This window comes from Lissotriton helveticus, chromosome 8, assembly GCF_964261635.1.
Source record: "Lissotriton helveticus chromosome 8, aLisHel1.1, whole genome shotgun sequence".
NCBI lineage: Eukaryota > Metazoa > Chordata > Amphibia > Caudata > Salamandridae > Lissotriton > Lissotriton helveticus.
This window is the reverse complement of record NC_136069.1, coordinates 1,314,787,783-1,314,815,258: the sequence shown is the minus strand read 5'-3', so window position 1 is coordinate 1,314,815,258 and position 27,476 is coordinate 1,314,787,783. Positions and strand designations below refer to the sequence as shown.

At 44.0% G+C, this 27,476-nt stretch overlaps 1 protein-coding gene across 8 annotated transcripts in view; it reads left to right on the top strand.

Moving 5' to 3' along the window:
• The window catches only part of CASK (calcium/calmodulin dependent serine protein kinase), a 1,268,764-nt gene that overhangs the window by 1,113,705 nt on the left and 127,583 nt on the right, over positions 1 to 27,476 (top strand). For all 8 annotated transcript variants that reach the window (XM_078658296.1, XM_078658298.1, XM_078658303.1 and 5 more), the window contains 2 exons: positions 14,232 to 14,312; positions 14,408 to 14,488. In XM_078658296.1, the coding sequence (XP_078514422.1) occupies positions 14,232 to 14,312; positions 14,408 to 14,488 (162 nt within the window). The remainder of the gene's footprint in view (positions 1 to 14,231; positions 14,313 to 14,407; positions 14,489 to 27,476) is intronic.

The window sequence follows — 27,476 nt, the reverse complement described above, 5'->3', positions numbered from 1 at the left end:
GCTCAGTTATGGGGAATGATCCCCGTAACGATTTAGCTTGGAGGCCCCATTAGTGTGATGGGCCTGCAAATGGTCAGGTCCTCCAACCCAATACTCAAACACTACAGATGTACTGGTAGAGATTGAGTGGTGCCAGTTAGCCCTTGTATCTTCCTAATGAAGGCACAGATGTCCTTGGATATCATGACTCCCATCACCAAATCCGTGTGCACAGGTCACTAGGCACCTTTTATCCTGTTGTGCTAATTGCGGAGCATCAACCCCATTAATAATCACCTTTCCAATGTCTTGTGATTTGTGTTATACCTTGTACAAATGTGTATAGCAATGGTGACGATTAAGGGACCTTAGGCAATTCTGTCTGCTTTTGTTTGTTTGCCTGACCAGCCTTTCCGTTTAGATTATCACTAGCTCTGCTTTTTCTGAAATGTAGACATTGTTTGTTCCCTCTTAATCTGTTACTTGTTCCACCATTGGATTTGATCCTCTTTTTGACTTTCTTGATGCCATCCCCTTTGAGCTGATGCACAGTAGCCCAGCTCTACTACCTGCTCTGACAACAGATCTGTTCGTGGCATTAACTGTGGAGCCTAGGGTTGGAGAACTTCAATTCCTTTCCGTTTGTAGACCCGTTTGCAGTTTTCTATCCAGATAAGGTGTTTCTTCGCATCTGCCCATTCTTCTTACCCAAGGTGATTTCTGTATTGCATACGGTTGAGTTCATTATCCTTCAATTTTTCTTCCCTCCGCCACATCTAACCAAGGTGGAGGATCGACATCATAGACTGGACCATAGGTGTGGAGTATCTTAGTAGAGAGACTGCACTTGTCAAGACTGGGTTTGCCAGAGCTAAGAAGGTGGCAATCAAACTAACCATAATCATGCTGGCTTATCCTCTGTATCATGATCTACTATTCTCTGGAAGAACAAGACTGGGCAAATTCATGCCCTCTCCTCTAGAATCATTGGTGTCTGCAGGGCCCTCTCCAGAGGTGTCCCAGTTGCTGACATTTGCTGGGAATCTTCATGATCATCTTTTCATTCTTTTGCCTAGCACTTCTGCTAGGCAAAAGGTCCCAGACTCACAGTGACTGGTACTTTGCCCGTGCTGTGTTGCATGACTTCCTTGGTGAACTGGTGATATGTCCCATCTACCTGGGAGGTACTGCATTAGAACTCATTCATAAGGTAAGGAGTCTGCAGGAAGGTGTATCCCTGAGAAGAATATCACTTACCTATGGTATTGATATTCTGGAATATGCATAATCTTCCTGCAGATTCCTCTCTGCCTGCCCTCTTTCCCATAGTTTCAAAAACTTCCTGTTGTGCTATATCACCGGCGATGACTAATAACATAATAGGGTATGCAAACATGTTATGTGCTGTATTTGTTGTTATTGTGGCTTTCTGTGCCCCTCCAACCACACTTTGCTGGGGCATGGAAAAGGTTCTGGAACCGATACCAGCCCATCAGTTGGTGCCTAATATATTTTGGTGTTGTCCTATCCAGAGGCAGAGTTGCGGTCGGAACTTCGTGGCACCTTCACGTGGCTCTGGAGAATCATTGATGGGTGAAAGGTTTTACAGACTAATACGGCGAGAATCTGCTGGAAGATAGTGTGCTCCAAAAATATTTTAACAGAAGATAAGTAACTTTTTTGTTACAGAATCTTGCGAGGACTGTATAGAGTGAATGTCAAGCCACAGATGCGGTTAGACTTTCTCTGCATTGTGGATTGTTAATGCCCATTCATCCCACCTGCCTTTGTCTTGAGGTCACTGCAAATATGGCTAGGGCCAAGGAAAAAAGAGTGACTTAAATGCAAATGATTGTGAAAGGGATCTGCATGGCATCCACGGACGCTGTTTCACGCATTTGCTGCACTCATTAATTGTCGAGACCTAGATCTAGGAACGATGATCGGTTTGGACAAACCATGCTGTAGAAGATATTTAGCTGAACTTTAAGGGTGTTTTTTGGAGCTACCCTTAGTTGCCGCTCTAGATTTGCTCAGTTGTAGAACTCTTCCCATGCACAATATTGACGGTGGACTAAGAGCATACAAATAGATAAAATCTAATCACAGATATGACCTTTCTCTGCCATTTGCCACATGTTGCCTTAAAAGCCCTGCCAACCAGCTCAATTTTGCTAGTTTATATATGTAAAGTTCCATTGAGAGACAAACGACTGAAGCAAGCAGGAAGAATGGTAAGTAAAGAAGGTATGTCCTGGAATGGATGCGTTGGGATCAGTTAGCATTGATTTTGGCAGGCTACATAGTCTTTCACTGCTGTCCAGATGCAGCTGGTGTCTTCCACAGTCAAGAAGGGCCACCCGTTAAAGTCATGTCTTATTCGGTTGTTGTTAGTTGGCTTTACCTTATGAGTAACTCATGATCTGGCGAACAGATCCTTGAGCTGTGGTTTGCAATCCCAGTAGTTGGCAAAGGTGTGCATGGTCTTATAGAGTGAACCCGAAAACACAAACTATTGTACTATGTTAGTGTTTATGAAACTATCAAAACCAGGACTGTAGAGAAGTTCATATTCTTCTACTATGCAAGTCCATGCTTTCTCACCAGTTAACAGTGTTAATCATAATTCACACCATTGGTATGAGGGAGATAGTTCTTTTAAATATCATTCATATATTATAAAATGGTTCTAATAATTCTGTCGCTGGAGAATAATACAGCATTCTCTGGCCTAGCACAGGTCCTTCGTTAGCGGCGTCCGGACCTGGTGATCTGCCTATAACTTCTATGCAGGCCATGGAACCTGCTTGTTTCAGGTGATCTCCCTGGGAGCCTCCTTTGGGGAGAGGCACCCATTTGAAGTCAGTTTTCGTCTTTTCTCCATCGTTGTTAATAACCCCCCGTATTGCCCTCAAAATGTGAAATTAGGCTCTGAATCTCAGGCCATTCATGGTGGAGTTGAGGTCTCTTGCCCTGTAAAAGCCTTTTAGTTCTATCATGAAGTATTCCTTTGTGAACCTTCTCAAGCGGTGGCACTAGGTTTCCCTTATCATGGTCTCTGCCCATCAGCAGCAGTCAACAGCGGATCGGGTTAGTCCGGTACGCAGAAGCAGGTAAGACTGTGACGTGTAGCAATGTGATCGCTATATGATGTGAAACACTTTGAACCTTTGCACTTTAAACTATCCCTTAATTATTCTTTATTTTAATATGTCCAAGATGGTACGTTTTCTTGAAACCATCTGTTCTTGTAGTGTTTGTTTTATAAGCAGACGCCAGTTTGACGACTTGGAACTTTAAACTCTTGGGCTTGGGCCCGTTAGTCTCACTGAGTCTGCTGTGCTGCTAATTATTTCTGAGTGTAAAGCCATTAACGCACAGTGGTACTGTTTTGCAGCGTTTAAAATAAGGAATTAATATCTTATTTTTGCTATAGATAGCCCTGTGATGACGAATGTGCTTTCTCTTGGCATGTCGTGATCCATGCGTGGCGCTTGGAGATAATAAATCCAAAATGACAGCGTTGAATGTTTATTTTCCGTTTTTGTAATCCAAAAGCTAAAGATTCAATTAACAGAATGGTTCGTTTCCGCCTCCATTCATGGTAAATTACGGCAACTCACTTAAGAACCCGTAAATTGTTGTTTAAATAGTTGCTTGTGGTCACATTTGTTGCCCGTTTCTCTTAGTATGAGAAATTAGTCCAATAGAAAACAAGTGTTTGTAGGTTGGAAAAATGGAGCGTGTAAAAAAAAAAAATCATCCAGAAGGTGAGATATTAAATTTTACATCAGTATACAAGGTGGTGGCAAAGGAAATATCACACTGTTTACACCTGTTAGCTGCCAAAATATTCTGAAACAACATCAGTCTAATTAAATCAGCATGCTTTACAATGAATGTAAATGATTGTTTTTATGTGAATTGCCTTGCGTTTTGATTAATGCATGTATAACATTTATTTTTGTGCATATTATATTTTTTAATTTACTAATATAAAGTCGTATCTCAATGACCCCCTGTACATTTTTCATGCCGTCTTCCTCCCAATGGCCTCTGTGCATGTAAGTAACCTGTCAAGTGACGCCTTTTTTATTTGCTTCTTACTGTTTCCTTTCAATTATTCCTTTTCTCATTGGCTAGCAGCACTAAAATGAAGCGCAGTCACATTTACCTCTTTCCTTTTACCTATTGTGGAAAAAAACATTTGAAAGCCTCATTTACATGGTCATACGGAAGTGTACATTTGTGAAGCTACCTGCTGCTTGTTTGTGGTTCAGACCTCTCTCCCTTTTTATGGTTTTTTTTTTTACTGTTCATACTTGTCTTCAAGTTGAATGAGAGTCACAATGTTCCTTTTCTTCTATCAGCTTCCAGGAGTGTGTGAATTTAAGTTATTGTTTCTGGTGGTGCTTTTTTTTTTCTCACGTGAAACACTCAATCGATTCATCCTCCACCCTCATACATAAGTTGCACATTTTCCAAACTCTATGTTTCTGGTTTTGAGCTTTCGCTCATATTTGGTATTTCAGAAAGACGCTCATTTCATTGAACTCTTTTAGGGTTCAAGTGGGCTTTCAGCAATGCCAAAAGCACCGCCACTTTGCAGTTTCTCATACAAATAACATTTACTTCCGAGCCATAAATGCAGTTTCCTTTACTGGGGATTTCTGTGACCCTGAAGTGGACCTTCAAATTCTTTTTAGAAACAAAATTAGGCTCTCCTATGGGTTGTCCTTTAACAAGTGCCCGGTAGTCTTATGAACACCTTAACTACTTCTCATGGCTATGTTTTTTTCCATGATTATAAAAATATACTTTGGCCAGGCAACTGGCAAGCATAGCAACTGAGGAAGCAAGCAGTAATTTGGTACAAGCCTCCAACCTCACTCACCAAACACTTCTACCACATTAAAACTGGCATACTCACCCTACTGTCCCAAACCAAACTCTAGTGTGCGATAGAAGTTATTGGAAATGTATAGACTACAAAAAGGCGCTGCGATGCAACTCTAATGGTGGTTATAGACTACACAAGTGCGATTTGACAAGAACAGTTAAAATGTTGCCAGATTAGTCTTTCCGTGCCTTGGTCTTTTATTCTTGAACCACTGTGCGCATTGATTTGCACAGTGTTAAACCAAAGGTTCTTTTAATTGGATTGATACAGACTCCGGGACGTGCAATGGTTGACATTCTTTCCAGTCCATGATATTGCAGAGAAGATCTGGATGGCAATTGCTCATTGTACTGTTGCCGTATTATTCTTTTTAAAATGTCTTTGACTGCATTTGTGCATTCTAGAAGAAAATAGAAGTCTTCTGTTTGTCTGCTTAAGACTAAATATTGTTAAACAGTAAGAGCAGATAATCGATCTGCATTTGTTTCTTTACTCACATAAGGGATGTCCTTACATATTTTATGTAGTTTTGGTTAATAAAAAAGTCCGTTCGCATACACACTCATACAGTTATACAGTCTTATTTGTGTCCCTTGGTGAGATTTAAAATATATACAGCCTGAAAAGTCAGGTTCAGAAGATTTTATGAATAACTAGAAAAGTAAGCACTTTGAAACAGTTGTAATCCGTTTCTTCAGGAGCAGAATGCTTGCATAAATATTTGCTGCTTCTAAATTGTTGGCGGTTATTAAGTGGTACTAAAAACGATAAAGTGGTAACTGAGAGCAAGCGATGTCATATTTAAAATATGATCATTATTATGTTATAAATTCAAGTGCCCATTTGTCAGTTGTCAGTTAAAGTTAAGTTTCCATTCATATTAGAATACTTAATGTTTCTGCAACACAGTTACCTATTGAAGTGCAGCATTTTAGCAGGCAGGAATACTTTTTTTACGTAGCCAGGAGCTTTATAACTCACGTAAATAAATATATAAAATTAATAGGGCCAACAACTTGGTGATATAGTGTATCACAATACTACTTAAAGTAGCAAGGAAGCCCAAAAAGTAAACTACACTGCTTATGTAAAGTTTTAGGTTTACTACAAGAACAACTGAAAGACCCATTTATGGTCACATGCTAATGGAAACCTATAAACAAATAGAATACATTTTAATCTACATACGTTTTCTTTGTTTGTTCTAAGGCTCACAAAATAAAACTAGCCCAGGAATCCAAACAAAAAGCATCTTTCTTATGCACCATGCAGCAAAATGAAAAATTTGACCTAGCAGTGAGCCACACAATATATTTGGAGTACATGATAAATGTCCACCAGGAAAAAAATAATTACATTTTTGTAACAATAACAATGATTGCCTTTCATTCACTTTTGGCCTTCAAATGTAGCACAATCCTACTAAAAGTAGCAAGAAATCACAAAAAATAAACTAGACTGCATATTTTAAGTTTCAGAGCTACTACATGAACAATTAAAAGACACATTTATGTTCACATGATTATGTAAATGAATAAACAAATACATAACAAGTACAATAGATACAAAGAAAAAAATCTCATTACATCTGATTGCCACTCTGTAGTTATAGTACAGGATAGATAGGAATTCCTCGAATAGTAGATCCATTATAACTTTCTACCCATTTGACGAATCACCACAAAACTTTCCAGACCTATAGCATTGTCAGATGATGTAAATATTTGTGGTGAATCGTTAAGGGAGTGCAAAGATAAAAGGTGGTTCCCATACTTGTTTTTCACCAATGCATTTTCCATACACTTTTGTATTTGACGTTGCGTGAAAACAGCTGAATGGATTTAAATTACATTTAGCTGGTGTACAAATTTATGGCACAGAGATAATGCTCTTTGGGTACAGTTAAGTAAGGTAAGTATTTTTTAAGTTATATGGCATTTAAACTTAGTGGTATCTGTCACTGCTGTACTTTTGCAGAATTTCATAAAATTTAGCAAAACTACGATGGTACATGGGCGTAAACCAATTAAAAAATATAAATACATTTTCCTACCTATTGCCACAATAATAAAGTGGCAATAGGTAATAACAAACTACTTACCTATATATAAGGCCCTAACACTGAACACAGCCAAAGTGTAGTAAAAACAATATGGCTTCCATTTCATTCTCTAAAAACAGCCATTACCCAATTATATTCTGGCTTCTCAATGACATGTATACCATGGCCCAAAATATAACTAAGGACTAGCTATATTATTAGATTGTGGTACCCTTGCGTCACTCCTGGTGTCACATGGGCAATGAAATGCTGAAGTCAAATTTACAAAGGAGCTTAAGGCAATCATGCATGGCCCTGCGTTGATTAGTAAATCTGGAGAAACGAAAGACCGCACATTCCCTGTTTTGCGTTACACTGCACACCATAATCTACATTGCTGCTAAATTTCACAAACATCTGTATGCCGGACTACTGTAGCCATTCCACTAAACACTATTCCTCTCTACACTACTCGACGCCTCTCCGCTGTATGAGACTTCACTCTGTGCCAATACACTTTATGCAATACATTGTACACCATGAAACTCTATGCTCTTACACTGTAGGCACCTCAACACTATGTCACTCCACTGTACGCCACTCCACTGGACACTACTTCACTATACGTTGTTCCACTCCATGCCATTACACTTTAGGCCATTTCACTCTGTTCCACAGGATGCCACTACACCCTACAACACTCCACTGTATGCTGTTCCACAGGATGCCACTACACTATATACTACTCCACTGTATGTCACTCCGCTATACGATACTCCAGTATATGTTATTACACTCTAATCCACTCCACTGTATGCCATACCACTGTATGCTATTCCACTGTATGCCACTCCACTGTACGTTATTCGACTCTATGCCATTCCACTGCATGCCACTCCACTCTAGCCCACTCAATTCTATGCTATTCCAGTGTACACCACTCCATTATGTGCCACTCCACTGTATGCTATTAAACTCTACCCCATTCCAGTGTGTGCCACTCCAGTGTACACCACTTCTTGTTATGCCATTGCACTGTATGCTACTTAATTATACGCTATTCCAGCTTACACCACTCTACTGTATACTACTTAAGTCTATGCTATTCCACTGTCTGCAACTCCACGTCATGCTACTCCACTCTACACCACTCCAGTGGGCGCCACTCCATTCTTTGCTAGTCCATTGAAAATCCAATCCACTATATGCTATTTCACTCTACCTCACTGAACTGTACACTACTCCATTCTACACCGGCTGTGCCCCCCGCCCCCTCACCTCCCAGAGCCTTGAAAGGCCCCATGGACCCCAGCTCTATTACTCTGTCCCAGGGAGCCCACCACCGGGACAGAGTACTTTCTCTGCCTTCCCTAGCACATACAGAGAAACATATGTTTGCTCCGCCTAGCGGAAGCATTTTTAAATCTCCTGCCAGGTGGAAGCAAACATGGATTCCATAGCTGCAATAGCAAGGGCAGGTAAGGCATGTCTGCTCCCAGCCTGCAGGAGATTTAAACAATGCACCATTCGTGGAGCCTGCGATGACTCTAGGGCTACCCCTGCGGCCCCCAACTTGTTGATTGGTGGGTGCCCGAGAGGGCACTGGGGCACCCACCTATAACTGACACAAGCACTGGGGGTTTGGTCCCCGAGGCCCACGAAGGGTGGGCGCGATGGCCTTATGCATGCTCCTCCTAATTATGGAATTTGATCCGAGGGATTGGATCTTCTGGACCTAATAAAGCTAGGGTAAGGGGCATGCATTTGTTAAGGGAGGAAGTATTTGCTCCCCCTCCCTTTTTTAATTGCATTTGGCCCCAGGGGATGGGGCCCCTGGGGTCTAATGAGCCTCGGGCGGGGCTGCATGCCCCCCTTTCCCTAATAATTGAATTTGGCCCTGGGGGATGTTGTCCCCAAAGCCAAAGGCAGTTGTTTTGGGGGGTGCATGTCTCTCTACCCAAATAATTGTTTTTGCCTGGGGGATTGGGTTCCCAGGGCCCATTTTGACTTTGCGATGCTTAGCACCTGCCCCCGTCTGCGAATAAGTTATTTGTCCCAGGAGATGGGTTCCTCAGGGTCTCTTAAGGCTCAGGTAGCGGGACCACGCACTGCCCTCCCCTTTAAATAAAATATGGCCCTGAGGGGGCTGGAGTCCTCAGGCCCATTTGGAATTGGGAGGGGGGACACGTGTCCCCTTTGCCTATGTAAAAGTATTTGGTGCTGGGGTAATGGGATCCACAGAGCATCTTAAAACTTGGGAAGGGGGCCCTGAGTCTCCGCCCCTCTATTTAAAGTATAGCGCCATATCCCTGATGCCCATTTGAGCGGGAGAGGGCGCGAAACACCCCTCTCTCCGTATGTTAATGTATTTGGCCCTGCAAGGTGTTTTCTGCGGGCCTCTTATGACTCCGTGAGGGAGATCACATGTCCCCCCTCCCATAATATTTGTTTTTACCATGGGGGAGGTCCCTGGGGCCAATAGTGGGTTGGGGGGGGGGGGGGGGGGGGGGGGCGCTGCATACACTTCCTCCCCTTTTTTAAAAAAAAAGTATGAGGTCCGGGTCCAGTGTTGCAGCCATCCGCGCGGCCAAAGGCTGTGTGCAGCGTGGGGTTGCTTGACTGTGAGGGTTTGGCTGCAGGGCCGGACAGCAGGCCATGCTTTGCAGCCGACATTCCCCCTGTCCACTCCCTCTGCTGCGCATGGCCAAAGGCCTTGCCAGGCAGGGGTTGGCCTTAGGTATGGAAATAAAATATTAGTTTACGTTTAAAAACAAAATAGCCCTAGAAATAATTGAAAATAAACAAAGGTTAAAGTGACGTTATAGTTAGGTGTGCTAAAAGATCTGGGTTTTTTTTAAACCTTAGAAAATCACTGAAAAAAAATCAAAGGTTAAAGTTACGTTATAGTTTGGTGAATATGTCACTGCAACATAACATATTGAACTCAAAAACCACAGAAGTTCACCAGTTATGATTAGCAGGGCTAACTATAACTTGTTCCCCGCCATTCCTAGATGGGTAACCCCTACTGCACACTGTTTTCAATCTGTATAGAACAGTTCAACGAAAACCAAGTTCCTCCAGATACTCAACATCTGTTACATAACTAATTCCTTACTGCGGACAGCCTTTATCTGCATCAAATCCTTCACAGTCACCAAACCGACAGTAAGAAATGAAGTGGATACGAATTGAAAAGTGGGTACTGTAAACCGTGTTTGCTCTTTGGTGAGAGTTTACTCTGTACCACGCTATTTGCAGACTGAGACTCTCATGCAAAATATACCACAGAGTATTAAAAAGTATATGCTAAGAACAGTGTTCACTCTATCCAAAAGTAGGGCAAAGAGATTTTTCACTTAAAATACCCAAAATCTGACGATAATAAAGGTCATACCACCTGCAGCCTTCCTACTGTGGTTAAAACCTTACAGATAGCTCCTCTTCTGAAGCTAATCAAGCACATGTACATTGGTTAGTACTTGGTGCGCACAATCATCTATCTTATGTATAAAATTGTCATGCTGAAATGATTGTCAAATACTCAAGGCTGCTTACAGTGCTTAGTATCTACTACATAGAATCGTTGCCGTGTTGGAAACTTTTTCTGCAGAACCAAATAACGTATGTTGAACATACTAGATACAAGTCGTCAACTGTCGCCTGCCAACAGTTCCTGCTGAATGCAAAAATGTATTGTGTTCAATATCTCTACACACCTATGATTAATTAGGGGCACACATGTTTTGTAAATACTTAAACCCATTAGCTGGACGCAGGCTGTATAAAATTAGGTAGAGAAGTATTGTGGTACTTACCCACCCATATGTAAATTATAAAACAAACGATCACACTCACTGGATGATGTCATCATTGATGTCTTTAAATACATAATTTGAGAAGTCATCAGTGATGTAATAAGTTATATCATAGACCATGTCCTTGGTAATGTAATATGTGAGGTTATAAGCAGTGAAAGGCTGGGAGTCAAGTTATGTTCCGCTTTGCTAACTATAACTGGTGGATTTCTGTGTTTTGTTTTTAGTTCAAAACATTGTGTTGGCACTGACATATTCACCTAACTATAACATCAATTTAATCTTTGTTTTTTTCAATTAATATGCATATACCCACACACCTGCAGTGGGCTTACAGCCACTTCTCTTCGTCCATTCTTTTCAGCTATTTGCATTTTGCTTATGCCCACCATGGCGTAAAACATGGGGCAGTAGGTCAGCTCATTTCAATAATTGGCCCTCTTGTACCATAAGTAACAGCATTTTGCTTGATCACATGTGCACACTTACCTGAAATAAAAACTCTGTTGTGCCAGGGCTTATGTACCTTGCCTACTGGATGACACCTTTAATTGCTACCACATTTTTAATGCATATTTCATATGTTTTCACAAAAAACATAAAAATGGCAAGCATGCTCGGGACATACCATTGCTTTTGCACTTGCTTGCTTGGTTTGTGCAACTTGAAAATGTTTACATCATTAACCTAGAAAGTGACATAATCTACTACGTACCACAATAACAAAATGTAGTTCGTTTTAGGAAACGGGTCTAGAAGTTCAGATAAGCTAAAAATATTCAAATATTGGAACTTTAGTTCATTTTCAGAGAAATGAATGGTTGGCTCGAAGCATATTATTATAACCATACTGATCCCAAAGAATCTATCATTGTACACAAAGGAACATTCTTTTGGTTGATACCTTCTGCCCCTGTGAGATGCTTCCGCTCCCCTACACCAAAGACTCCAAATGGAGGAAATGCAAGCTTCTAGTGCACATACCAGTCCGCCACCTTGTCAGTGATGTTCCTTGTGTGTGGTCTACTTATATTTCCCCCACCTTTCACACCCTTTTTAGGAAGCACCTGAGGTACAAGCAGTGGGCTTCATTCTGTTGACTACCACTATCTGAATGGATCCTAGTCCAAGGGTCACAGAAAGCTTTGGAAAATACTTTAAAGTATACACCTTCACACAATGCTACTAATGCAGGCTGCAGCTGGCATTATTGTTATCATCTTTATAGAGGATGTTTTCCTCTTCTTCTTGGTTCATAGCTTTGTTCTAAGATGGGGTTAAGTTTTTCCTCCTTTCCTTTATTTGTGAATTTTAAAATCCTCTATCTAGATTACTAGGTAATTGATAATAAGTCAGGAATGAGTACAGACAAATCTGAAATCCCAGATCTTGAGTTGATTAAGACTTATTGTAAGGATGGGTTTTCTTCCAAGGAGTACAGTATTAGCAGAATTACACTGGAACTAGACCTTGGGGCACTATTATATTAGATGCTTCCTTTACTTTTTAAACTTTGTCAGACTGTTTCAAGAATCCTCCCAACTTCGTCAGTAACTTGTTAGCTTTCAGCCTGAGCAATTTAGTTGCTGGTAGAGTACAAGTGGATGCGCTCCACTGAAGTTACTGGAAAGTCTTCATGCATCTGAAATCATCAGAGTTACGTTAAAGTTCAGCATAATACATTATACTGCAGCCATCTTGTGGAAATTGCCAAGTGCTAGATTTGTTCCTGCTTGGCGGAGATGCATAGAAGCCACATAACAATAGTAATTTGGGATTGACAAAGTATCATGAATTAAATGTTATGGTCTCCAGTCAACTACAACGAAAGTTTCAATGTGCTGAAACTGATTTCATAGCAGATTTATTCAGTTGTGTTCTTGAAAGTTTCCCAGAAAGAATTTGATTTTAAATACTATGGGCCAGATGTAGGTAATTTTTATTTACCGACCTCTTAAATACCGAGTCATACCGACTCGGTATTTAAGAGGTCGGAAAATAAAAATACCGAGATGTAGGTAATTGCAGATGTGCAATTACCGAATCGGAAACAGTCGGTAATTTCCGATGTGGTAAATACCGACCAGTCAATGCCCATGCATTCCTATGGGCTTTGAAGCCCATAGGATTGATTGGGCATATACCGGTCGGTATTTACCACATCGGAAAATACCGACTGTCACAAGGGTGCAGGGGGTGTCACTTTGACACCCTCTGGCACCCCCAAAAGAGGCTCGGGTGCCATGTGGCAGGCATACCTGCCCTAAGGGCAGGTCTGCCTGTCATATGGCATAGGTGTGCATGCACACATGTGCATGCACACCAGAAACGGTATTTTACCATCAAGTAGTATTTGATGGTAAAATACCGATGTTGTACTGCTTGTGGGACTCAGAAGAGTCCCACCTACATACCAATTGTCCGGAATCAGTAATGATACCGACTCGGTATTTTACATACTCGGTAAATTTACCTACCGGTAAATTTACCGAGTCTGTAAATTACAGGGACCTACATGTCAAATTGCTTTTACCGGGTGGTAACGGCCGAATTCGGCCGTTACCACCCGGTAAAAGCCTACCTACATCTGGCCCTATATGTTTGTTTAGTAAACTAGTTAGATATTTGAGAAGGCTCTGAATCACAGACTGCAGCTCTCTGTACTCTTTTTTTTTTTTAGCGACCCAATTGTGAATAAATATATTAATGTGTAACTTCAGTAGATGTAGCCCTCTTTTCCTTAAGTTTCATTGCCTGTGGTAGTATTCTAGCATTATACGTTTCATAATTGTCTAATTGTTGGCAAAAACAGCATGCGATTTTCAGCTTGGTGTGATTTACTTAGCAATGCACGGAGGGACAAGCAAACCTTTAGGAATTCTTTGATCTGTTGCATGCGTTTACAATACTTGTCGATTGCTAGCCTTTGTTGACAATGGACTAGTAAAATGCCACCATTATATAAAAAGCAGGCCTTTTAAGAAACGCATGTTGTTTTTGAATTGTACTTTGAAAGTTTGTAGCATTTAAAAATGTCTATTTTAAATGGGCAGCATTTGATTTTTTTATTGTCTTAAAAAATATTAAGAAAAAGAACAGTGGCATTTAAAGCTTTCAGTGGCTTTGTTACTTAAACATATTCAATATACCAGTACAATGCCACCAGTCTAGTCTGAATAGCGAGTTCTATCAGTGCCACTCAGAAGAACTCATTCTTTGCACTTAGAAAGCAGTGGCTCTTTTGTTTTTACTGAGAAGAGAGATATGTGATCAAGCTGTACTGCAAAGAGCTGGCAGGCACTGTTTTTGGATCATCATCACCATACTTTCAAAGTCCAATATAGAAACCTTAAACTGTGTTTAACTCGGTATGACTGTTTTTGTGTCACTTAGATAAAGGATTGCTGTTTCAGAATATTAATTTGAAGATAGTTTATAGGCATGGAAGCTTTGGAGTATTTATGATCTTTTGTTGTTGCTCTTTCTCTTTCAGTTTTTGATCAATTAGATCTTGTTACATATGAAGAAGTAGTAAAACTACCAGCTTTCAAAAGGAAAACACTAGTCTTACTAGGTGAGTATACATTCATATTTGGCATATAAAGGTCATTTGGATGTCATGAATTTTTCAAACTAAAATTGTTAATTTTACTGTTCTGTTAAAACTAGGTGCACATGGCGTTGGTAGAAGACACATAAAGAACACCCTCATAACAAAACATCCAGACAGATTTGCTTACCCAATCCCACGTAAGTAGCTATTGTGCTTTGTTGTTTTTTTTATTTATATTTTTACAGCAAAAGACCATACAGCTTGAATTACTTCCTTATTGAGCTTATGTACATTTTTCATTATATTATTTGAATAATTTTCACACTTGTCTTAACCATTTTTCTTCCACTCGCCCGTTCAAGAATTCTGTCTTTAAACTATTGCAACATCCCGCCCAACAGTGCAACTACCTTTTATGTTTTCATCTAGCTATCTGGTGTCTTGCTCATCCTGCCGCCCACCTGATCATTAGTAATCACTTTTTAGGTCTCACGCCTAGCGGTGCACTGCGCAGCAGTGCTCGTGCAGCGCGAGACATTTAGTAGTTGAAAAGCAGGGTATTCAAGCTGCCCTAGGAATCGCACACGCTTGTGTGTGTGCAATTCCTTTTGTGCTACGCAATTGGCCATAGCGTGCGTCTTTTCATAAAAGACTGTACGCAGTTGGCCAGAGGCAGGCGCATTGCTCCGCCCATGGCCTATTGGTGTCTATTACGCGCTTGGTGCGCGTAATGGACACCAATAGGCCGTCATGTAGTTTCAGTTATCGCGCCCAGACACGGGTGCGAAAAGTGAAACACCGGGCTCGCAGTGGCGCGCGCGCACCACTCGTGGGCTTCTTTGAGCGCTTTTCCTGCCGCTTGTTGTTTCACTTTCTGGACGGTGAGTGGACACTGCTAATTTTCAACAATGTCTTTCATACACATTGACAGTGCATATGACCCTGCTTCTACCCTGGAATCCTTGCCCCGACCCTGCTTCTACTCTGGAATCTGTGCCTCGACCCGTGGGATAAGAGCTCCAGTGTACCCTGTGTCTGCCACCCACCAGTGCCGAAAGCCTGTGCAAGGCCTTTGCAGATCCACCATCGCGGTGGGCGGCCTATGCGCCTCCCCTAAACCCATTTCCACACATTGTCAGTGTACCACTTCCCGGTGCTGTGGGTTGCGTCTCACCTGTACACGTGCTTGGTTTGTGAGCTGTATCCGGTCCTGGTTCCTCGGTTTGGACCTCTGCCCGGGCCGTGTTGCTCGGGTCGTGGCCCCAGTCTGGGTAGCTTTAAGTGCGACCTCTGCCCTATCCTCGTGACCCGTTTAGCGCTATACCACTGGTCCTGGTTTCAGGCTGCTCTGTTCTTGTCCATGTTTAATGCCTGTGGACTTAGGCCAGGCCCCGGGTTTTAAAGACGCCTGTACCATGGGTCAGTGGGCGGCACAAATGTTTTACCGATTCCTATTTCAAAGGCTGAGTAATTTCCAAAAAGGACGGAAGTAAAACAATTCGGTAAACCACTCTGAATCCAGCCAATGAACCACCGCTCCCTGGTTTAACGCACAGTGCATCGGTGGATTTACAATACAGGACCTGGTGAAAAGCAGAGTCCTGCAGTCCTTGCACCAGTCCCCCGACCTGGTGAAAAGCGGAGTCTGGCAGTCCTTATACCCGTTCCCCGCCCTGGTGAGAAGCGGAGTCGCGTCAGAGGTGCCAGGGAGCAGCTTTCATTTAAGAGCATGGCTGTAGGACGGGAACCGATGGGCACACATGCCAACGTTTCAGAAGAGGTAAGGGGGAGATTTTAAAAAAAAACAGAATTGGGAAAATGCACCTGCCCTCCTGAATTCTGTAAAAGCAGAGGCAATTTCATGCAGGAGACAGACAAAATGAGCCACTTTTTTTGCTTAGAAAATCTGGAGTTTCCCGTCTGAATGAGGTCTGTTGACAAATATGGACAGTAAGACTTGGGTAAACATGTTAGAGCTTTTGTTTTTGACCACGAGCCCAGTGTTTTAAGTGGGCCGGGACAGACGGAAACATGAATGTATGTGTGTGCGTGCCTGGGTGTGTGTACGCATCTGTGTATGCATGGGCGTCCACAGGGGGGGAGGGCAAGGAGGGGCATTTGCCCCCCCTGGTTCGCCAGTGAATCCGGTGTGGGCCCAGTCAGGGCCGGCCCTCGTCTATCATGCTTTTGAAATTGTTCCAGATGGCAGCCCCCTCCATTTGGTGGGAAGGGTGCAAGGGGGTGGCCGAGAAGGGTGCAAGGCAGAGGGGAGAAGGGTGCAAGGCAGAGGGGAGAAGGGTGCAAGGCAGAGAGGAGAAGGGTGCAAGGCAGAAAGGAGAAGGGTGCAAGGGGGTGGCCAAGAAGGGTGCAAGGCAGAGGGGAGAAGGGTGCAAGGCAGAGGGGAGAAGGGTGCAAGGCAGAGAGGAGAAGGGTGCAAGGCGAAGGGGTAGAAGGGTGCAAGGCAGAGGGGAGAAGTTTGCAAAGCAGAGGGGAGAAGTTTGCAAAGCAGAGGGGAGAATGGTGCAAGGTAAGAAAGGGTGCAAGGTGGAGGGGGAGAAGGGTGCAAGGGGGAGGGCGAGAAGGGTGCAAGGCAGAGGGGAGAAGGGGGCAAGGGGGAGGCGGAGAAGGGTGCAAGGCAGAGGGGAGAAGGGGGCAAGGGGGAGGCGGAGAAGGGTGCAAGGCAGAGGGGAGAAGGGGGCAAGGGGGAGGCGGAGAAGGGTGCAAGGCAGAGGGGAGAATGGTTCAACGGGAGGGGGAGAAGGGTGCAAGGCAGAGAGGGAGAAGGGTGCAAGGCAGAGAAGGGTGCAAGGCAAAGGGGGATATGGGTTCAAGGTGGAGAATGTTGCAAGGCAGAGGGGGAGAAGGGTGCAAAGCAGAGGGGAGAATGGTGCAAGGTAGGAAAGGGTGCAAGGCGGAGGTGGAGTAGGGTACAAGGGGGAGGGGGAGAAGGGTGCAAGGGGGAGGGCGAGAAGGGTGCAAGGCAGAGGGGAGAAGGGTGCAAGGGGGATGGTGAAGAAGTTAAAAATGTGCCCCCCCCCCTGGAAACATTTCTGCGGATGCCCATGTGTGTATGTGTGCATGCCGAAGTGTGTTTGCCTGTGTATGTGAATGCATCTGTGTGTGTGTGTGTGTATGCGTGCGTGCCTATGTGTGTGTGCCTGTGTATGTGTGCGCAACTGTGTGTGTGTGTGTGTGTGTGCACATCTGTGTGTGTGTGTGTGCATCTGTGTGTGTGTGTGTGTGTGTGTGTGTGTGTGTGTGTGCGTGCCTGGGCGCGCTTCTGTGTGTTTGCCTGTATATGTGAAAGCATCTGTGTAGGTGTTTACCTGTGTATGTAAAAGCACCTGTGTATGTGTGCGTGCCTATGTGTGTGCCTGTATATGTGTGCGCATCTGCATGTCTGTGCGTACCTGGGTGTGTGTGTGCATGCCTGGGAGTGTGTGCGCATCTGTGTGTGTATCTGGACGTGTGTGTGTGCGCCTGGGCTTGTGTGCGCATCTGTGTGCATGCCTGTTTATGTGAAAGCATCTGTGTGTGTGTGTGCGCGTGCGTGTCCAGGGCAATGCAATCCTTCACTTCTGTCAAGATTAACATAAAAATGAATGTTATGTTTCGATCACACTTGTCGTTGTCCGAATAAAAAGAATGCAGATATAGCCAGGCCTCTCCTCGCCGTGGGGTTCTAATTAGCTGTTTCCCTCCAGCCTGAAGTGTGTTTTAGGTCAAGCAGAGCTCAGTGTCGTGGTTGATGCGAGGGGCGAACTGAGGTCTGGCATTTTGTTATTTCCAAGCATGTTCCCCTGGTCAGAAATGTGAGCACACACGTGTTTTGTTGAACACCTGTCACTATCCCTTGATTGCACCAGTGATCGGGATGGCTTGTAAAGCCATTCACGCCTACAATGCGGACCCTCGCCACAATTTACTATAAACAACTTCACGCCATTGACAAAGGCCGCCCTGTTTGCTGCAAAGAAAGCGAGTATTTTAAACACCAGTGCATAATTTCTTGCATGTTACAACAGCTTTCAAATACCAGCTTACACGTGTGATTAAACCCCCATCTCTCTGCAGTAGGCAATGCGCAACCAGCACACTTCCGCCATTGTGCCTCTCTGTAAAGTGCATTGCAGACAGTACCACACTCAGAAAGGAGCCCTTTGTTTGTTTCTTTGGAGGTGAAATCTATACACATTTAAAATAAGGATGACAAACCGCTGTGGAATTGCCACAAACGCGTCTCGTCTATGTCTCTTAGTGTGGCCTTAAGTACAAAAATATTAGCAGTATTTCAAGTTATAGAGATATTTTAGGTGTGTCCTAAATAACTACCTAATGTCAGCATACTCGCAGACTCGAACCTGATACTGCAAGCAAAACTTATGAGTCAAGGGTGACGGAAATACAAATTAAAGCACCAGAACAATAGAAGACAACATGGTGAGATTGAAAGAAGGCATATTTACAAGAAATGTAAGTGCTGGCCCTCCTTCATATACATACAGATTAAAAAAACACATCTTAAAAAAATATCTGGAGTTTGGAAAAAAATCTAGAAACGTCCAACTCTGGTAGAAAGGCAAAAAAAAACCAGTCTTGGATTGGCTCCATAACCAATGGCTGTATGTAACAAAGTATAAAAGCCACTCAGTGCTTCGCCACGAATGTCTACAAATCCTAAAACATGTACAATATTATTAATGAAAATCCACATTGAAATGTCTTGAAACTTCATGGGCATGTAGAGAAATGTGATAATCCCTGCGCAATGTAGAGATGGCTAAATGTCCTTGTGTCTAACGAATAGGATTCAATTTTTTGATGTAAACCTATAAAAGTACACAAACCAACTGACTATAACAATGTTTGAAAAGCAATTTGGCCTTTTTATTTCAGCCATAAACAATTTTACTGAAACTAAACGAGAACCATCACACTTTTAATATTTGCACGTAATATTTGTTCACACTGTGGTGAAGGCTACTGTGTGTAGGGCCAGGCACAAGTCCCTTGTTCCCATTATACAAAGAAAGGAGTTAGCATATAAAACTATGTAATCACACTATATCAGAACCCTGCAGTACAAATGTGAAAACTCTATTTATTTTTTTCTCATGATTCATCGCACTCTACCTAGACAGGACACATTTGCCATCATCAACCTTTGCTGGAGGGATCTTGCAAGAGAGTGCTAAATTCCACTAATTCCTCCACCTGTTTATTTTCCCCTTTTCGTTCATACCATTTTTTCTTTCCCTTTTCCTCTCTCTCACTCCCATCTCCTTCCCATTTCTTTGTTTTGACCACCTATCTTCATTTTTCCCTTGTCTCTTCTCCTCACTATCTTCTTTACCGTCGTTCTTTTCCCTAACCGCCTTTCTCTTATTCTCTTATAACCCTCTCCCCTCCCAGTTTTTGCCTTACACATTAAGCTCGCTCCTGTTTATCTTCTTCCTATCAGTAGCTTTCTACAAGCATTTGCACTGCAATAGTTCTTGCATTTCTTAAAGTTACAGCTGTTGGCGTTAAAAATGACAATGTTTTTTACTTTAGCTTTTTATACCAGTAGCAAGTTGTGCTATGCAAATACATTTATGACACTGCTAATAAAAAAACAAAAGCAAAAAACATTGTAATTTTCTAAGTCAACAGCTCAAACTTTTAATAATACGAGACCTATTGCATTGCAAATGCTTGTTTATCATGAATCTTTCGTAAGCCTTCTACTAGAATCTAGAGTAAATGGTATGTGTAACTCATATGTTTGAGCACATGCTGTGCATACTCCTGCCATCTAGAGTTGGGCTCAGATGTGTGCAAGTTAGTTTTCTTTGAAGAATTCTTGAGCCACGAGGTAGTGACTCCACCTCTTGCTCGCAGTGCGTATGGTCACTACCCCATTGTTAGATCATTTATTTTCGCTATCTAGTTCAGACATGTGCTTCCATACACCGGATCAACTCTATTACAGTGATTTTTTTCAATTTACTTGTGTCCTATTTCTCTGTCGGTATAGAATCACGTTTGACCCTTTTCTCTCGTGATCGGGTGAATGCTTCCAGTTACTGTTTGGGACAGTATGCCGGGCGGCTTCTCTTTCCTTCCATGTGGTCTGCTCTCAACATGCTTTTCCCGTGAAGGTACAGATGCCCTTTTGATACTGCCCTCGGTGTCTTGTGAAGTACCCCTGGGCCAATCTCCACCAGGTCTGTAATCTCTGCCTCTCACCTGAGCACGACGAGACCTTGTGTGACACGGCGGTCCTTTTCGGTTGAGACAGCTGGGCCCGTTGACTCGAGATATCACCCAGAAGCGGAGAAGATACTCAAATCTCTTCAGCCCCCAGGACCTTGAGGGAGAACATCTTCCTGAGCCTTCAGCCACAGACGAGAAGGCTTTCTTGCCAGACAAGAGTTCTGGCTCCGGTCACAAGACTGAAGACCTCCCCCCGGCTATACCGATTGTGAGTACAGCTCCCCCTCGACGCCCCTCCGGGCTTATACCTCACAAAGGGCATTCAGACGCTCCGGACCCACAGAGTCAGGCTTCTGGGCATTCACTGCCTTAGTGCCATGGTCGGCACCAACAGTCAACTTTGTACAACATGCCCAGCTTCGGCTCAGCGCCAAAGAAAATCCTAAAACTGACGCCCTCTGTACTGCCAGCTCCTGGTTCGGCACTGACCCGACCATCCGATCCAAAACCGCCTGCCTTGAAGCAGAAGCCGGTGCTGAAACCCTCGACTTCGACCAGAAGACCAGCCCACAAGCCAGTGAGAGCAGTCCTCCAGGAGTTGGAGGAGCAGCTAGATTCTCAACAGAAACAAAATGTAATCAATCCCCGAATGGGCAGCATACTAACACATCTTCAGATGCCAACTCCTCTGCCTTCTTGGTGATAGTTCAGCTTTGAAGAAGCTCTGGAGCACCCTCCTCAACCAAAGAAGCGAAAGAAGCATGATGAAGCCAGCAGTCCGTTCTTGACACCAGACTGTCTCCACCCTCTTACTCACCACCCAGACCCCCCCCCATCACCTTCCCCACCTCCTCCTTCACCTGAACCACTATCTTACACATTCAAGGAGCCAGTCAAAGCCTGGGATATTACCTCACCGGTTGCTTAAAAAAAATACAAAGCCTCCCCTTCAAAGCCTATCTATATTAGAGGCGAACTCCCACCAGATTCCCTAGTGGTACATAAAAGGGGATGCGAGTTGGTCACAGATGGGAAAGTGGTTTCCAACACAACCATCATGTGCGCCCTAGATGCTGCTGACACGCTGCTCGAGGGATTAACTCTAGTCTCCTCCTCCTCCGGCATGCCTCGTTCCCTGTCACCAGCTTGTTAACAGCATCTTCTCCTCTCAGCCTGTCCTTCGATGGGGGAACATCTCTATGAGCCTCTGGTTGTTGAGATGCTGGAGAAAATCAAAGAAGATACAGGAACAGCAAAAGCCATGGGTGCCTCACATATTCATTCCTTACGGGGGTCCTTTTGCTGGTTTGCAAATAGCAAAGACCATGTCCCCTGCGCTGTGTCTTTCCAGCACCAACCTGCCCAACCAACAGCTTCCACAAGGGGCTACTTCAGGGGTGCCTATTGTGGAAATAGTGCCAAAGGTAGGGCAGAGGTAGTTCCCCCCCAAAGGGAGCCACCCCAGCCAAGTAGTGACTCCCCCATCACACAATACCTGGGAGACGGTTGCAGATATTCTTACCCACTTGGCAACATGTAATATAAGACTAGTTACTGCCTAGAGCTCACTTCCACACCACCCAACATACCGCCCCCACAGACGTCCTCTCCCTAGAACACCCTCTACTTCAGAGAGATTTCCAAGCAGTCTTCCTCTAGGGGGTCATAGAGCCTGTGCCACAACACCTACAGAACTCAGGGGTGTATTCCCTCTACTTCCGCATTCCCAAAAAGGATGCGCCCCTCTCCCTCAGGCCCATTCTTGGCTCAGATCCTTAAACATGTACATCCTATCGGAACACTTCCACATGGTCACCCTTCAGGATGTCATACCTCCGTTACAAGATCAGAAAAAAGGGGGGAGGTATACGCTAGGTCCACCCTTGTAGTGCAATAGTAGACCTGTAAAACCTGAGATGTCTGGCAAATAACCTAGCAAAAAGGAAAGGATTTTCGCTCAATCTGAGTCGGAAAATCAGCAGGAAAGAAAACTTTTTTTCTTGAGTCTCCTCACTCACCAGGGTTTCCCCTTGGTGACATGCTTCATCATAGGGGCCATCTCAGTCCCCTGCGAACTGAGGCAGGCTGCGAGTTGCAAATAACTACGTAGGAGCACTTTCGTCAAGATTGTGTGGTGCAGTGGTGTTGTGGAGTGGAAAAGGTGAGTTAAAAATACCTAACTAGTGGGCGAAATAACTTTATTCTTGCTCCTAGTTAGTATGTCTAAAAACGGGGTAGGATACTGGGAAAACCTAGCTGTGATGGGTTAGGAGTCCCTAGTATACGGCAACATGTTTCGAGCATTCCCCAGAGCTCTTTGTCAGGACTCCAAAATGGCCTAAATTGAGATAATTAGTCAAAAGAAAATATGCTACAACTAATAAGCATGCGTTAATACATATGATAAACCATTGTCACGTAGTATTTATATGTAAGCAAAATTGTGCCCCATGGTCTTGGGGGGGGATGAGGGTTCTCGTATTCTAATTTTGATGGGAGCTCTCCTCCCTGTGTGTCACCTAGTTAGTTCCCCTCCAGACCGTAAAAGGATGAGTCCCTCTCCCTCAGGCCCATTCTTGGCTCAGATCCTTAAACAAGTACATCCTATCAGAACACTTCCACATGGTCACCCTTCAGGATGTCATACCTCTGTTACAGCAAGGTGACTTCATGGCAGCACAGGACCTCCAGGACGCGCACTTGCACATTCTGATTAACCCAGCGCATCAGCGCTACCTTCAGTTTGTGGTAAGTGGTCAGCGTTACCAATTCAGAGTGCTGGCCTTCAGGGTCACCACTGTACCCTGAGTTTTTACAAAATGCCTTACATTAGTAGCAGCGCTTCGGTGAAGACAGGGCATCAATGTATTCCTCTACCTGTACGATTGGCTGATGAAGAGCGCAACGCTACTGCAGTGCTGTGCACACACTCAAGCCACAATAGACCTACTGTACAAACTGGACTTCACCATCAATGCCGTAAAGTCCCATCTCCAACCCCTTCCAAGTCAACCCTATCTAGGAGCCATCCTTAATGCTAAAGTCAACGAGGCATATCCGAGTCCGGCAAGACTCCAGTCTTTCCAAGCATTGCTGTCTCTTTTTCAGCCAAATCAACAAGTCATAGTACTGACAGTCATGCACCTCCTAGGCCTGATGCCCTACTGCATCGCATAGTACCCCACGCTAGATTGCACATGCGTCCGCTGCAAGAATGCCTAATACATCAGTAGTCTCAAAAGGAGAGTCGTTGAGAAGATCTAGTGTTAATGAGCCTCCGCACTTATTGCTGTAATGGTGGAACACCAACAACTTGTTGTGGGGTTGGCCTTTTCTCGACCTAGTGCCCCATCACAACAGATGCATCCCTCATTGTGTGGGGGCCTCACCTGCAAGACCTGGGTGTCCAAGACCAGTGGGATCCCATTCACCGGGCTCTCCGTATCCACTATCTGGAACTTCTAGCTGCCCATCTAGCCCTCAAGGCCTTCCTTCCCAATATAGTGGGCAAGGTAGTCCTTGTACGGACAGACAACATGACAGCCATGTATTACATTCAAGACCAGGAGGCACCCACTCCCCTCAGCTTTCTCTGGTAGCTCAGTCAATCTGGCATTGGGCTCTCAACACCAGGATCCACCGGCAGAATAGCTCCTGGGAGGGGTCAACGAATTTGCCGACCTTCTCAGCAGGATGTGGCAACAAGTCCACAAGGGGTAATTCCACCCAGAAGTCCTCCTTCGCTACTTCCAGCAATGGGAGTTTCCGGACGTGGACCTCTTTGCCACAGCAGAAACTGCAAGATGCCCAAACTTCGCCTCCAGGTTCCCTCAGCCACATTCCATGGGTAATGCACTATGGATGAACTGGTCAAGGATAGTTACATACGCTTTTCAAACAAATCCCCTCATTCCATTTGTGGTTCGGAATCTATGACAGACCTTCTTACCCTAGTAGCCCCCACCTGGTTCAAAGTTTTGGGGGTTCTGCATGAGGATCTCCCCCACCAGGTCGGACCTTCTCAAGTAGAACCATAGAGAAATTAGACACCCCAACCCCAAGAGTCTCAACCTTGCGATTTGGCTCCTGACGTTTTAGAATTTGGTTATCTCAATCTCCAGAATGCTTGAATATTCTTAAGGAAGCGCGCAGGCCAACTTCTTGTGCCTACTACACAGCCAAATGGAAAAGTTTTGTCTGCTACTGCCTTCTCAAACCACATTGACCCCCTAGCAGCCACAGTTCAGAACACCTGCACCTCCAAACGTGTGGTCTAGCCTTCACCTCAATTAGGCCACACCTGGCAGCTGTTGCTGCATATCTCCAAAATATGCAACACGTGTCGCTCCTTAGGATTCCAGTTATCAAAGCTTTTATGGAAGGGCTCAAAAGAGTAATTCTTCACCTGATGCCTCTGGCCCCTGTAGGGAATATTGTTCTCACAAGCTTATGGGTCCTTTCGAGGCCCTCCAGTCATTTTCCTTACAGGTTCTTTCTTGGAAAGTCACTTTTCTAGTTGGTATCTCATCACTAAGGCATATTAGTGAGCTCCAGGCTACAACCTTGGAAGAACCTTTTTTTCAGGTTCATTGAGATAGGGAGGTCCTTACTACCACCCTTACATTTCGACCTAAGGTGGTCTCTACTTTCCACCTTTACCAGTCTATAGAACTTATAGTCTTCTTTCCACAGCCTAACTCTGTTGCAGAAAGGGCTCTTCATACCTTAGATGTCAAATGAGCCTTAATGTACAGTATAGATAAAACAAAAACATTTTGAAAAACCCTGCACCAATTGTTGCTTTTTCTGACCCACATAATGGAAAGGCCTTAACAAAATCAGGCATAGCCAGATGGATAGTTAAATACATCCAAACCTGTTAGGCAAAAGCTAAGACTTTTGCCTGCTCCTCCTAGGGCTCATTCTACCATAAAGAAAGGGGCCTCTGACCTTCCTTGGGAACTTCCCAATAGCTGACATTTGTAAAGCACCTACTTGGTCTACACCACACACTTTCATAAAGCACTACTGTGTAGACTTATTAGCCTGCTAACAAGCAAATGTTGATCAGCCTGTACTACGTGCCATTTTTCATTCCTCTGCAACATCCACAGGCTAGTCACCGTTTAGGGGAGGACTGCTTTACAGTCTATGCACAGTATGTGTATCTAAAGCCACACATGCCTCAAAATGAATATTATACTTATCCTGTAAGCATCTGTTCTTAGCATGTAGTGTTGTAGATTCACATGTGCCCACCCTCCTTCCTGGAAGCCTCTGGCTATATGCAGTTATTACTTTCTACTTCCCTTGCATGGTCATCTCTCTTTTTCTCTTAACTGTCTTGCTCTGCTCCAGTCATCCTCACCTTTCGTGGGTGAAACAAAGTCAAATAATGGAATTGATGACTATGCGCCCTGCAGGTAAGAGGTGGAGTCACACTACCTTGTGACCAAAGAAGAATTCTTCGAACGAAACAACTTGCACACGTCTGAGTCCAACACTAGATGGCAGGAGTATGCACAGCATATGAATCTACAGCACTACATGCCACAAACAGATGCTTATAGGATAACATTTTCCTTTCTTGCAGAGCTGTCCCCAAACCCCATAAACATACTTGTTACGCCTTTCTCAGTTGCAATCTCCCTTTTCAAAAGCACTCCACATGTGAATATATTTAGGCTCTCTCCCCAGTGGTTTTGCCAATTTCAGAAGCCCAAAATCTCAGAATTGTTCTCCACCCTAGCACTTACTTTTGTTCACCACGTTCAGTGGACTCTGGTTAACTCCTTCAACCAAGTTGACAGCCCCAGAAATGCAGGACCTGAGTTCCTATTTAATCTTCCTCCCACTGTGTCCTCTGCTAGGTAATATATATGTCTCCGAAAAGGCTGTACCTCAGTGCAGATTCGAACCATGTGTATGTAGGAATCCATCTGTCAACCCCTTCACCAATATCTGTAAGAGACGGTGTTAGGTGCTTTATTTTGTCCTATGCTATCCAATATTTTCTTTTAATAATTTTGGATGTTATCTGTTTTGTCGCCCTAAACTCCATTCTACTATTATTTTTTATCTCTGGTCATGCTCTCTTCTCCGTCTTTGTTTCCTGTTCCCACTATCATTTCATTTCATAGCTATACATTGTTTATATCAGTATTGCATGTCTAGGGTGTTTAACTCCTCACTCCCCTTAAGTATGTATGTAATTTGCATTTTTTAGTGAAAACCTAGTTTAATTTGATTTAGATTTGGATTTTCTAAAGTGCGCAAATGCCTGCTGGCCTCTTGGCGCTAGCATGATAACGTCATCCTGTATCTGATAGAGACATCTAGCTGCAGATTCCTTAACTTTTGAATTCTCCCTAGGCACCAGACTGGATCCGGAAATGTTTCAGCAGTACTTCAGCGCACTGTGGGATGGCGTCGTACTACTCCGTGATGACATCGACTTCGGTTGTGATGTCAGTGGAGTCATATAAGTCCCCTCCGACACACGGATGTCAGTTTCTTCTTTTATGTGCTGCAACACGGATCCAGAGAAGCGGTTCCTCGGGCCATGTTTTAGTCGGTTGGAAATGGTGTGCTTTTCTCATATCTTCAGGCTTTAAGCCTTGTGGGTCTTCCACATGACTGATGCTGGCTACAGGCCCGCATTCTGTTTGTATGTGGTGTTTGGGAGAACACCACTATTCCGAAGTTTGCAGCTCCTGGCAGATGCTGAAGGCGCTCAAGGAATGCCATATGACACTCCTGGCGGTGCAGCTGTCATGGTCTTCAGAGACTTCACATCGGCTTCGGTCATCGTATTCTCATTCGGATGTCCATTTCCACTTTACTCTCATGGTGGGGCTTCTGAAACAGACAATACGAAGGAGTCGGGGCTTTTACAGCCTATGCTGACACTATTCTGCCTCTTGTGGAAGAAAGTTGGCTTTCTGTACTTGGTGAGGCTAGTGGGCTGGAGACTTCTCCGGCCTCAGGACT